This window comes from Carcharhinus amblyrhynchos, chromosome 32, assembly GCF_965287045.1.
Source record: "Carcharhinus amblyrhynchos chromosome 32, sCarAmb.v2.hapA, whole genome shotgun sequence".
In the NCBI taxonomy this organism is placed as follows: domain Eukaryota; kingdom Metazoa; phylum Chordata; class Chondrichthyes; order Carcharhiniformes; family Carcharhinidae; genus Carcharhinus; species Carcharhinus amblyrhynchos.
Genome location: NC_137355.1, coordinates 4,783,434 through 4,797,418, shown reverse-complemented (window position 1 = coordinate 4,797,418; position 13,985 = coordinate 4,783,434). Strand labels below are relative to the sequence as shown.

The following is a 13,985-nucleotide window of genomic DNA, read 5'->3' as shown; positions in this document are numbered from 1 at the left end:
TCAATTACTTTCCCTTGATTTGCCTACATAGTGCTTACTTTTTTTTTTAAATATACAAAATTGCAAAAAATACCAAACATGGTGGGTGTCAAATCCACCGATTTCTTTACCTGTTGCTCTTCTCATTTAACAACTAATCATTTTCTGGAAGGGAAAACACTATCCGCAGATAAACTAATCACTGATTAGAACTCTTAGTAGCAATAAAATGAGCCAACAGATCGTAACCGGGCGGGATGGGATTTGAGAGGGCTTGCAGATGGCAGTCAGGAAGGCACTGACAGAACCCTCTTGTACACAAGATGCTGCATTACAAGATCTGAAGAGGAAAGCAGCCTCAGTGATTGTATAATTTTGCCCATGGCAGGAGTCTATATTTGCCACATATTCTCCTGATATCAGGGTGAAACCAAACATGAAGTATAAGTGATCATGCACAGGACTAATTCTTGACCTTTACTGGGAAGATGGAAAAGAGAGTGGTGAAAGTAAATTTATTTAAATTACAGCAGCTGCTGGGTTGAAGATGAAGCATTTGAAAGGCTGCAAAAGATTGGGTCAGCTGGCTTCAGTGGGGTATTTGCTTAATTTTACAGATTAACATTCCAAACTGGACTTCACAATAGAATCAGTTCCTGCTTCCAGCTGATGATCTTTCACCAGGGTTCTGACCTGAGCTGAAATGTTAACTCTGTTTCTCACTCCACAGATGCTTCCAGAGCTGCTGAGTATTTCCAGCATTTTTTCATGTTATTTCAGACTTTCAACATTTGCAGTATTTAATTTTTGTAAAAGTTTACAATAAATGTTTCACTCACTTTCTGGGGCTGATTTCTCCTCCTCTTCACCCTTCTTCTTGGATTCTTTTCTTCCCCACAATCCACTGAACCAGCCCCCACTCTGCTTCTCTGATCCCTTCTTCCCCAGCATCTTATGTCCTGATCTAATCACCTGAAAACAAAAACAAAATATTCATGAGTGGGTCATTGAAATGTACAATTAATATTAAATCACAGTTCCTCCTGCTTTGCCCAAGACGACAAGAAACTACAAAGGGTCATGAATGAAATCCAAATCGATCACACGAACCAGCCTCCCACCCATTGATGCAGACTACGCTTCCCAGCGCCTCGGAAAAGTAGCCAGCACAATCAAGGACTCCATGGACCCCGGACATTCTCTCTTCCACCTTCTTTCATTGGGAAAAAGATACAAAAGTCTGAGGTCACGTACCAACCAACTCGAACAGCTTCTTCCCTGCTGCCAGACTTTTGAATGGACCCACCTTGCACTAAGTTGTTCTTTCTCTACACATAGCTACGATTGTAACACCACATTCTGCACCCTCTCCTTTCATTCTCTATGAATGATATACTTTGTTGTATAGCATGCAAGAAAAAAAACACTTCGCATCATTTACCAATAGATGTGACAATAATAAATCAAATCAATGTTCAGAGTTACCTCAACATGCGCCTGTTGTCTTGCTAACGTGATGTTGAAAATATCCAGTGATTTCTCCAGAGTCTGAAAAGGAAACAAAATAAATTAAAAATATACAATAGGGGGTGCAATTTAAATGGACAGAACGTTTTAAACTATAATGGCATCTCTTGCTGAATTTGAAGGAACTACTGAAAGTTGGGGAGTTCTCCTCATGAACTGGCTAACATTTATCCCTCAATTAATACCACAATCTTAGTGTTGGCTGGGGGATTTTATGCACACAAATTGGCTGCTGCAGTGCCTCTGTTATCACAGTGATTCCCTTTCAAAAGTAATTCAACCAGTGAGAAGCATGATAAAGACATTTGTTGGCTGGCAGTTAGCGCTGCTGCCTCATAGCATCAGGGACCTGGGTTCAATTCTGGCCTTGGGTGACAGTCCGTGTGGAGCATGCATGTTCTCCCTGCATCTGCATGGGTTTCCTCTGGGTGCTCCCGTTTCCTCCCACAGTCCAAAGACGTATAGCCATGTAAAATTGCCCCTTCGTATACCTAGATCAGCCATGGTAAATGCACAAGGTTACAGCTAGAGGGGAGGGGAGGGGAGGGATGCTCTTTCAGAGGGTCAGTGCAGGCTTGATGGGCCAAATGGGCTCTTTCTGTACTATAGGGACTCTATGGCTCGATTCCATTTAAGATAGAAAAGAGGGAGGTATTTAAGTAGAGAGGATAAAGTCAAAATTCCAGCCCAGATGGATTGCATCTTAAAAAAGAGCACATCGAAAAGCATTTAGGAAACTGGCGCTGGAGACACGATTATTTGCACAGATACACAAATTAGAAAGACGAGGCCACTCAGCCCCTCAGGTCTACTCTGCCATTCAACAAGATTGTGGTTAAAATCAGTTCAGCCACAATTTCACATTCCTGTCCCAGTCCAATGCCCTTTCAGCCCACTGCTCAGCAAGAATCTATCCAGCTTTCCTGTGTAAACATTTAAGGGTTTTGCCTCCACCATCTTTTGAGGGAGTGAGTTCTAAACCCCCAAGAGAAAAAAATTCCTCATCTGTCTTAAACAGGTGACCCCCTATTTAGAGACAGCCACCTCCAGATCTGGGTTCTCTCATCCTTTTCACATCCCCTCAGGATCTTAAAGGTTTAAATCCAGTCGCACATTACTCTTCTAAACTTCAGCCGAGACCAGCCTGGCCTAGTCAGCCTTTCCTCATAACCCAAACCTTCACTGAACAGTTTCTAAACATTTACATACTTCCTTAAGAAAGGAGACCAACACTGCCTGCACTTCCCTCTGCCCCAGGAAAGCAGCCAGCATAATCATGGACCCCAGGCACCCTGGACATATTCTCTTCCACCATCTTCCGTTGGAAAAAGAAGCAAAAATCTGAAAACATGTACCAACTGGCTCATGAACAGCTTCTTCTCTGCTGCCATCAGACTTTTAAACAGACCCATCACATATTAAAATGATCTTTCTCGACACCCTCTAAGTGCAACATTATATTCTGCATCTTCTCCTTTCCTTATCTCCGATGTACTCTATGAATGGTATGTTTTGTCTATACAGCATGCAAGAAACGATACTTTTCACTGCATCCCAACACATGACAATAAATCAAATCAAAAAAAGTCAGTCACTAAAATCACAGTTCTTTCAAACTAATTAATGATTTAGAGGTATATTTTTCACATTACAAATCAGAGTCACAAATTTTGAGCTTAATTATTTCAAATTGCTTTAAAAATTATCTTTACCTGAAGTTGTTTCAATACTTCTTCAGAAAGTTTAGTCTGCGTTAGTTTGCTTTTATAAGCCACTTTGTAAGCCTTCAGATTTTGTCTGTGGCTTTTGATGTTTTCCCAAGACCACATGCGAGATTTTCTCCGGACATGAACTTGCAGAATTCCTGTGATGGCATATTGCCACCTAAGACAAGGCAAATTATTAACTCATGGCAATAAGAAAATACGAAGTAAAAATGTCACTGACAAGCCATGCATTGGCGAGAGAAATAGGAATGGCACCCTGGTGACATACCAGCGTGGTTTCCTGAGTAAGGGGTTAACAGGCATTTATTTGGTCGCATTGAGCGAAGGGGAAGGGAATGATGACTTTCACATTGCTCTCATGGTGCCTGATCCATTAGCAACACCAACACTGAGTGACAGGACAGTAAAGGCTTTGTTTTCCAGTTCTTATTTCCCTTTCAGTGACAAAAGTACCTCAAAAATTAGAGATCTAATTTTTGCTGGGGTGAGTCAACTTAATTACTTGCTATTTAAAGCTAAAATTCAACAAAAATAAATGAACCATGATCCTGAATTATTTCCCTGTTTCAACAGCAAATAACGTTCACCTGTTCTGAAGGTAATAAAAACACATGGTCTCTTGCGCAGTATTTTTGCTCTGCGAGGGTCACTGGGCAGCATTTGCATCTCAGCCATAAGATTATGGGTTCAAAAGGCCTGAGCACATATTCCGGGCTAGCATTCCAGTGTAGTTCTGCGTTGCCAAAGGCACACTCTTTTGGATAACATGTTAAAAACAAAGACCCTCTACTCTCTCTTTGGGTGGCATGGTAGCACTGCTGCTTCACAGCTCCAGGGACCTGGGTTTGAATCCCGGCTCGGGTCACTGTCTGCGTGGAGTTTGCACGTTCTCCTCGTGTCTGCGTGGGTTACCTCCGGGTGCTCTAGTTTCCTCCCACAATCCAAAGACGTGCGGGTTAGGTTGATTGGCCATGCTAAAAATTGCCCCTAAGTGTCCTGGGACGCGTAGGATAAAGGGATTAGTGGGTAAAATGTGTGGGGGTTGGGGGGGTGGGGCCTGCATGGGATTGTGGTCAGTGCAGACTCGACGGGCCGAAGGGTCTCTTTCTGCACTGTAGGATTCTATGATCCTCTCATTGAATAGGACGGAATAGAATCCTACAGTACAGAAGGATGCTATTCAGCCCATCGAGTCTGCACCTACCACAATCCCACCCAGGCCATATCCCCATAACTCCATATATTTACCCAAGCTAGTCCCCCTGATACAGAGGGGAAATTTAGCATTGTAAATCAATCTAATCTGCACATTTGGAATGTGGGGGAAAACCAGGGCACCAAGAGGAAACACACACAGACACAGAGAATGTGCAAATGCCACACACGGTGACCCAAGCTGGGAATCGAACCCAGGTTCCTGGCGCTGTGAGGCAGCAGTGCTAACCACGTAAAAGATCACATAGCACCATTTTAAATGAAGAGGAGGAAGGTTCTCCATCAGTATCACTAAAAACAGATTTCGATTGCTATCACATTGCTTTTTAAAGGAGCTTGCTGTAATGTTTCCTCCACTGCAACAATAATTACACTTCACAAAGTGCTTCATTAGCAGTGAGGTGCTTTGGAACATCCTAGTGGATGATCAGTGGGGGTACCACAGTGATCAGTGCTGGGCCCCAAACCAAATGTAACATTTCCGAGTTTGCTGATGGAACTGGGTGGAGTTGAGAGTTGAGGAGGTTGCAAGGAGGCTTCAAGGTGATTAAGATAAGTCAAGTGAGTGAGCAAATACAAAGCAGATGCAGTACAAGTTGGCTAAATGTGAAGATATACACTTCAGTGTGAAAACCAGGACGGAAGAGTATCATCTAAATGGTACTATTTTGTGGAAGTATAAAAGAATCTGGGTGTCCTTGTACACAGTCGATAAAGTGAAGAGGCAGGTGCAGCAAACAATTAGAAAGGCAAATGGTTTTCATTGCATGAGGATTTGAGTTCAGAAGTGGGGATGTCTTACTACAGCTATACAGGGCCATGGTGAGACCACGGTAAGCATTGCATGCAGTTTTGGTCTCCCTACTGAAGAAAGAATATAGGAGGGAATATAGTGGCACATAGAGGGAATGCAGAGGAAGGTTCAGGAGGCTGATACTGGGGTTGATGGAACTATCCTATGAGGAGAGATTTGTTTGACTGGGCCTGTATTCACTGGAATGTAGAAGGGTGAGAGCAGATCTGATTCCAAGGTGTAAAATGGGGGTCCAGTCTCACGATACAAGATAAAATTGGGATAGATTAGATGCAGTTAGGATTATGAACAGGAAAACCGTCTTCGCTCAAAGGGTGGTGAACCTGTGAAATTCTCTACCATAAAAGGTAGTGGAGGCCAAGTCACTGAATGTATTAGATTTTTTTTAGATTTTAATGGCATCAAGGGGTATGGGGAGAAAGTGGGAATGTGGCATTGAGGTCAAGGATCAGCCTTGATCTTATTGACTGGTGGAGCAAGCTCGAAGGACCAAATGGCTTAATCCTGGTCCTGGCTCTTGCTTTTCCCTGTTTCTACACTGCAGTAGTGAAAAGTGCGACCAAATTGCAAGGCTTTCTTTCTTTTCAGATGAAAAGTAAACACACAGATTTACATAGGTGCATACGATAAGATGCAAGTGTGAGGTGGTCCACTTTGGTAGGAAGAATGGTAGGAAGGACTATTACTTACGAGGCGAAAAACTGCAGCAGGCGACGGTGCAGAGGGACCTCGGGGTCCTTGTGCATGAGTCGCAAAAACCCAGCTTGCAGGTGCAGCAGGTGGTCAGGAAGGCGAATGGGATGCTGGCCTTCATAGCGAGGGGGATTGAATATAAAAGTAGGGAGGTCTTGCTGCAGCTGTATAGGGCATTGGTGAGGCCGCAGCTGGAGTACTGTGTGCAGTTTTGGGCGCCGCACCTGCGCAAAGATATTTTGGCCTTGGAGGGAGTGCAGAGGAGGTTTACTAGGCTGATACCGGAGTTGAGGGGGTTGAGCTATGAGGAGAGGCTGAATAAACTGGGCTTGTACTCGTTAGAGTTTAGAAGAATGAGGGGAGATCTCATTGAGACGTATAAGATGATGAATGGGATGGATAGGATAGAGGTGGAGAGACTCTTCCCGCTCAAAAAAGACAGTAGGACTAGGGGGCACAGCCTCAAGATAAAAGGGGGGGCGGTTTAGAACAGAGTTGAGGAGGAACTTCTTCACTCAAAGGGTGGTGAATCTCTGGAATTCTCTGCCCGTTGAAGTGGTGGAGGCTGCCTCGCTAAATATTTTTAAGACGCGGGTTGATGGGTTTTTGATAAGAGAGGGGATTAAGGGTTATGGGGAGAGGGCGGGAAAGTGGAACTGAGCAGCGACAGATCAGCCATGATCTTATTGAATGGCGGGGCAGGCTCGAAGGGCTAGATGGCCTACTCCTGCTCCTATTTCTTATGTTCTTATGATACAGATACACAAACTTGGCCAAAGCAAATGTGCCATTGGCTGTGGTCAGTCCACCGAAGTGGAAATCACAGGTTCAATTTTGTGGTAAGTTAGCAAATTTCAGGAACAGGACAGCAATGAGTCAGTTATGTGCCTTTTGGTGGAAGGGATGTAAAAGGAGGACTGAAGCCAGAGAGCTCAAGGAAGAAAAACATGCCATCAAATTGAAAATTCACAGGTAAATCTTAATAACTTACCACTTAGTGGCATTTTTATGCAGGGGTACATCAGGCTTGTATTTTCTATAAGGTGCGTTTCTCACCATATAGTCCACAGATTCCAACAGATCTATAATACTGAGATACTGGAAATGTAGAGAATTGTCAGTGCACACATGGCTACAAATCTACAGATAATATGTCTTTTATTTGCTGGGAAGATCCTAGCTTAAAGAGCAGAAACTAGAAAATTATCAAATTATTTGTATTATCTGCCTATAATCCCAATGATCCGGCTTGAACTGACAGGTCATTTATCCAATAACAGCCAGTGCCAACCATACCAGCTACACCAGGGAAAAAAAAACAGCATTTTGTATTTCTGAAGCTTTAGTATCATAGAACATAACAGCGCAGAACAGGCCCTTCAGCCCACGATGTATCAGCTTGGTTAAACAACTTTCATCTTGTTAGTTATCGTCCATTTAAAAGGCAAGTCAGCATATTATGTTGTTTTTAGAAAAAAATGGCAAGCTATCAGATGATTTCCTGCCTTTTTAAAGATCATTGATACTGCTTGATAAACCTTATACTCTACATGGTGTTATTTGGCCATTACTGTATCTATGCAGACCACACTTATGGAATGTGAACTTACACCAGGAAGGCTTGAAAGCTGCACCTCAAAAATACAATAGAATATTCAGAAGTAGACTTTAAAAATGTTCTGGTCACATTATTCATATCCTAATTCCAGTTCGCATGGAGAATTCTCTTCTTAAATGAATAAGGAAGAGCTGATGCCTGCTTTAGGACATTATGATGGTAATCATCAATGATCATAACACATTAACCTATTTAATCTCATTAATTAATCCTTCAAAAGTAAAATCTATGTTCACTCTGTGGCCAAGGAATGAACACAACTATGGCCACAGAAAGGTAAGTACCAATGAGCAATGTCCTAAACTCTAGTTTTTTTTTCCAATTCTTGCTCCAACATCCTTAATACTAGCATAGCAATGGAACATCCTAATCCTAACACAATATTAGAATAACATGCCACAGGTTCGCTGACGTGGTTCCTAACCTCTCGAATCAAATTACTCATCTTGCCACAATGAGACAGTACCCCACATTTCTCCTTAATTGGAGAGCGCCGTCAGGGGAAAGAGAATAGAACTGTGCAGCAAAGATGGAAGCCATTGACTCCATCACACCTGTACTAGCTCACCAAAAGAGCTATTCAGTTGTTCTCATTTTCCTGTCCTTTCCTATAGCCATAGTGTAGTGCTTTACAGCACTGAAACAAGCCTTTTGGCCCAACTTGTCCATGCTGCCCTTCTATTTTTTAAACCGCTTAGCTAATCCAATTGCCTGTGTTCGACCCATATCCCCCTATACTCATCTTACCCATGTAACTGTCTAAATTTGGGCTAGGCAAGTTTTCATGGAATTAGACAGGAGCTTGCAAGGGTTGGACTAGCTTGTTTGAGGGCAAAGGGACCTCCAGCAAGTGGAAGGCATTCAAAAGTGAAATAGTTAGAGTTCACACCAACAATTCTTTTAAAAGACAAAATTGTACCCGCCCTTCAATTTCTCCCCGTCAATCGTATTCTCATTTGAAAGAGATTAATGAAAGTTCTTCCACCACCCTTTCATGTGATGCATTTCCCAATAACAACTTACCTGTGTGAAAAAACAGTTTTATCTTTCCTCTAGTTCTTTTGCCAATTACCGCTAAATATAAACTCTTCTGTGACTAGCATCAGTTTTTCTGTATCTACATCAGGAACTTTCAGCACTTTGTTCATTATCTATTAAATCTCCTCTTAGTGAAGGACAGAAAACCCAGCTTCACAAATCTCTCCACATAACTGGTTCCACATCTCTGACACTATTCTAGGAAATCTTCTCTGTACACTCGCAAAACTTCATGTCAGATGTGCAGAAAACTCCAGTTGGGGACAAACCAATAATTCGTGACTGTTTTGCTAGATCAGATTTGGCAGAGAATTGCTTTCTTCACCAATATGATGTGGAAGAACTGAAAGCAAAGAAATACTTTTAAAAATGAGATTGCAGGAAAGGAAATATCAGGCCATTCACCTGCTCTGTGTGGGGGAAGGGATTCATTCATTCATCCCACCTGCTAAGACACGAAGGCACTCACACCAATGAGAGATCCTTTAAATGCTCTATGGGAGCTGCTTCAAAACTGCTGCGGACCTGGTGGACCATGAGCACATTCACACTGAAGAGAGACCTTTCAGCTGCTCACGAAGAGGTTCAGAGGTCACCCGCACTGCAAAGAGTTCATACTGGGGAGAGGCCATTCCCACATGCAGAGCAGGTTACACAATCAGCAGACACACCAGCGACTTCACACTGGGGAGTGGTCATTCACCTGGTCATCCCACTTGCACAGACACCAGCAAGTGGAAAGGAATAAATAAAAACATAAAATAAAAAACAGAGAGTCAACATCTTTTCCCACAGGTAGAGGAGTCTAAAACGAGAGGGTATGAGTTTAAGGTGAATTGGGAGAGATGCAAAAGGGTCCAGAGGGGCAATTTTTTCCACACAGAGGGCGGTGTGTGTCTGGAACACGCTGCCAAGAGGCAGTAGTAGGGACAGGTACAATTCTGTCTTTTAAAAAGCACTAACTCAATAAGATGGGTATAGAGGGATATGGGCCAAACATGAGCAATTGAGAATAGCTTAAATGATAAAAACTGGGCAGCATGGACAAATTGGGTCAAAGTGCCTGTTTCCATGCTGTAAACCTCTATGACTTTATTTCACCCCTCAATTTAAAAAAAAAATGAACACTGAAGCAGAGTAAGAATCCAGATTTTTAAATCTATTGAAAGCATGCACCACTTCCAAATGTGCTTAGGGTAATGAAGCCCATGGCTTTGTTACTGTCAGACCTGATGATTCCAACGCACACCTGGTTAGCCTCTAACAATCTATCCTCTGTGAACTGGAGGTCACCAAAACTCTGTTGTACCTACTTACTGAAAGCCTGACACCAATTTCCATTGATCTACACTGGCAAGCAACATGTTGATTTTAGAATTCTCATCCAGTTTTCAAAATCCTCCATGGTCTCGTTCCTCCCCACTTCTGTAAGCTCCTCCCATGACTATGCAACATCTAATGTGACAATTGCTCCGTAATTGTTGCCTCTGCCCTCGGTTGCTGGGCCCCAAGTTCCAGAATGCCCTCGCAAAACTCTCTTACCTGTTTTAAAAGGTGTATTAAGCAAATCTCTTTGACCAAACTTTTGGCGCAAAGATCACCTTGCGTTGTGGTTTCGTGTCAAACTTTGCTTTGCAACACTGAAGTGTTCAGGGATACTTTATGACAAAGTTGTTTTGAAACTCAACTTATTGATATGGTAATAAATTAAGACACTGGAGAAAGGCTGCACGTCCAGATGTTTTACTTTTCTTCAGGGTTAATAACTTTGGGAACATAATTTCAGAAGGTAATAAGAGCTGTTCCTTCACAGTCCTTCAAGACACAATTCGATGCATTTCTACAAAAAAATAATCAGAGCAAGGCCAGGACAATTTATCCTTCAAAATAAGATTTTCAGTGATTCTGGAACTTGGCCAGATGCTCAAAAGAGATTTTGACAGACTCTCTGGAAAGTTCATAAGACATAGGAATGGGATAAGCCTGTTCGACTCTCGAGCCGGCTCTGCTATTCAGTAGAACCATGGGTGACCCAACACTCCTCAGGTCCTCTTTCCTGCCCTTTCACTGTAATCCTTGATTTCCTTACTGATCAAAAATTAAGCTAAATATACACGAGGATCTGCACCCACAACTCTCTGTGGCAAGGAGTTCCAAAGATGCACAGCCCTCAGAAGAAATTCCTCCTCATTGCAGTCTTAAATTGGTGCCTCTTTATTTTGAGACTACACCCTCTGACCTAGACTCTCCCATGAATGGAAACATCCTCTCAGCCTTTAACCTCTCAAGCCCCTTAAAAGTATGTTTCAATGAGATCAGCTCTCATTCTTCTAAAGTCAAGTGAGTAGAGTCCCAACCCATTCAACCTTTCCTCATAAGGCAATCCCTCCATCCCAGGGATCCTAGTGAAGTTTCTCTGAATTGCCTCCAATAAAATCTTTCCTTAAATAAGAGCATCAAAACCGCTCAATGCTTCAGATGTGATCTCACCAGTACCTTGTACAGTTGCAGCAAGACTTGCCTATTCCTATACTCCAACCTCCAAGAGCCAACAGTTCATTACTGTCCTGACTACCTGCGTTAGCTTCCTGCGTTGTATGCATAGATATCCCCAAGTCCCTTTATATTGCCGCTTTAGGCATTTTATCTCAATTTAAATAATATTCTTTTAATTCTTTTAAATCATGTTCTTTTGTTCTCCCAACGTGGCAACTTCATTTTCCAAATCATACTTCACCTGCTAACTTCTTGCCTACTTACTTAACTGATCAATATATCTTCGTGACCTATTTGTATCCCTCTCGCAACTGGGCTTTCCGCCTATTTTTGTGTTGTCTGCAAATCTGGCAACAGTACACTTACTTCCTCCCTTCCGCCAAGTCATTAATATATATTGTAAACAGTTGTGGTGCCAGCACTAATCCCTGTGGAACCCCAGTGGTTACAGGTCACCAAACTGAAAAAGAACCCCTTATCCCCACTCACTGATTTTTCTATTCCTTGGAAAGCCTGGGGCAGGGAGGCAATGAATGGGAACAGTACATGGCGAAGAAGCCAGCTCAAAAGGGTAAAGACAAACACAGATCTGGCATAATTTGTCATCTCATCATATTATCATAATAGTCGATGACGATATGATGAGATGAGAAATGATGCCAGAAGGAAGAGGTAGATGTTCTGAGGGAAGATGTATTTGCAAGTTTGAAAAATCTGAAGGTCCATATGTTCCCTGGGCCAGATGGGACACATCCTAGGATACTTGGGAGGCAAGGGATGAGATTGCGGAGTCTTTAGCTTTGATCTTTGGGTCCTCACTGTCCACAGAGATTGTGCCAGAGGACTAGAGTGACCAATGTTGTTCCTCTCTTCAAGAAAGGAACTAGGAATGACCCTAGTAATTATAGGCCAGTTAGTCTTACTTCAGTGGTCGGTAAGTTAATGGAAAGGGTCCTGAGAGATAGGATTTATGACCATTTGGAAAGATGCAGCTTTATCCAGGATAGTCAGCACAGTTTCGTGAGGGGTAAGTCCTACCTCACAAATTTGATTGAATTCTTTAAGGAGGTGTGTAGACGAAGGTAGAGCAGTTGATGTTGTACGTGTGGATTTTAGTAAGGCAGTTGATAGGGTTCCCCATGGTAGGCTCATGAAGAAAGTAAGGAGGTGTGGGTTAGAAGGAAATTTGGCTGATTGGATAAGTAACTGGTTGTCTCATAGAAGACAGAGGGTGGTAGTAGAAGGAAAATTTTCAGACTGGAGGCCAGTTACCAGCAGTATCCCACAGGGATCAGTGCTGGGACCTCTGCTATTAGTGATTTTTATCAATGACTTGGAAGAAGGGGCTGAAGGGTGGGTTAGTAAATTTGCTGATGACACCAAGATTGGTGGAGTAGTGGATGAGGTGGAGGACTCTTGCAGGCTGCACAGAGACACTGATAGGATGCAGAGCTGGGCAGAAAAGTGGCAGATGGTGTTTAACCCTGATAAGTGCAAGGTGATTCATTTTGGTAGGACAAACTTGAATGCGGATTACAGGGTCAACGGGTTCTGAGGAATATGGAGGAGCAGAGAGATCTTAGGGTTCATATCCACAGATCTCCGAAGGTTGCCACTTAAGTGGATAGAGCCATGAAGAGGGCTTATAGTGTGTTAGCGTTTATTAACAGGGGGTTTGAGTTTAAGAGCCGTGGGGTTACGGTGAGAATAGTGTGCGCAGTTCTGGTCACCTCACTATAAGGAGGATGTGGAAGCATTGGAGAGAATGCAGAAAAGATTTAGCATGCTGCCTGGTTTGGAGGGTAGGTCTTATGCGGAAAGATTGAGGGAACTGGGGCTTTTCTCTTTAGAACAGAGGAGGATGAGAGGCCACTTAAGAGGTTTATAAGATGAAGGGGATAGATACTCTGGACATGCAGAATCTATTTCCTCAGGTGGATGTAGCTGTTATTAGGGGGTATAACTATAACGTTCATGGTGGGGGTTATAGGAGGGATATCCGAGGTGGATTCTTTACTCAGAGTGGTTGGGGTGTGGAATGCACCGCCTGCTGTGATAGTGGAGTCGGACACTTTAGGAACTTTCAAGCGGTTATTGGATAGGCACATGGAGCACTCCAGAATGATAGGGAAGTGGGATAGCTTGATCTTGGGTTCGGACATAGCTCAGCACAACATCGAGGGCTGGAGGGCCTGTACTGTCCAATGTTCTAAAATTCTATTACAGCAATACTCGCAGAACCATATAATTTTGACATAACTGTGTAATAGCAGACAGCCCCCCAGCCTGACTGATTTGTTCAGCAAAATAACCGCAAAATGACTTCACTGTGAGAAAAGTACACGTTTTAAACACTGAATCTGAATTTATTTCTCATCGATCTTACAGCACCAGCTATCTTTTGCTAAATAAATTGTGGGGTAGCCTGGTGCTGCAATAGTCAAACAGCAAAACAGAGGATGACAGTCTTACCTGAGGTTTAGTCATCTCTATGTCAATGCTCTGCACTTCCACGTCCAGATTTATTTTGGGTGAATTCAATTCAGTTTCAGCGTATGGATTGATGCAAAGTTTCGCAGATGCTGATATTGGTTTAAAAACTTTAAATATAAGACACAGAATTCAGCATTACAAATGATCCAAAGATCTACGCAACATAGGAATCCCAACAGTGCAGAAGGAAGCCATTCGGCTTATCAAGTCTGCATCGACTTGAGAGTCTTATCCAGGCCTACCTAACATGAATGGTATATTCTCCCACAGTCCAAAGAAGTGCTGATCAGGTGGACTGGCAATTCTAAATCCCTCCTTAGTGTTGGGGGGGGCTAACTGGAGTAAACACATGAGTTATGGGGATTAGGCCTGGATGAGATTGTGG

General features: G+C 42.8%; 1 protein-coding gene across 4 annotated transcripts in view; it reads right to left on the bottom strand.

Annotated features, from left to right (window-relative positions):
* Positions 1-13,985, bottom strand: part of vps13c (vacuolar protein sorting 13 homolog C) — a 298,634-nt gene that overhangs the window by 217,165 nt on the left and 67,484 nt on the right. For all 4 annotated transcript variants that reach the window (XM_080216043.1, XM_080216044.1, XM_080216045.1 and 1 more), the window contains 5 exons: positions 13,580-13,707; positions 6,947-7,053; positions 3,219-3,390; positions 1,465-1,527; positions 819-951 (listed from right to left, as the gene is read on the bottom strand). In XM_080216043.1, coding sequence (XP_080072169.1) covers positions 819-951; positions 1,465-1,527; positions 3,219-3,390; positions 6,947-7,053; positions 13,580-13,707 — 603 coding nt within the window. The remainder of the gene's footprint in view (positions 1-818; positions 952-1,464; positions 1,528-3,218; positions 3,391-6,946; positions 7,054-13,579; positions 13,708-13,985) is intronic.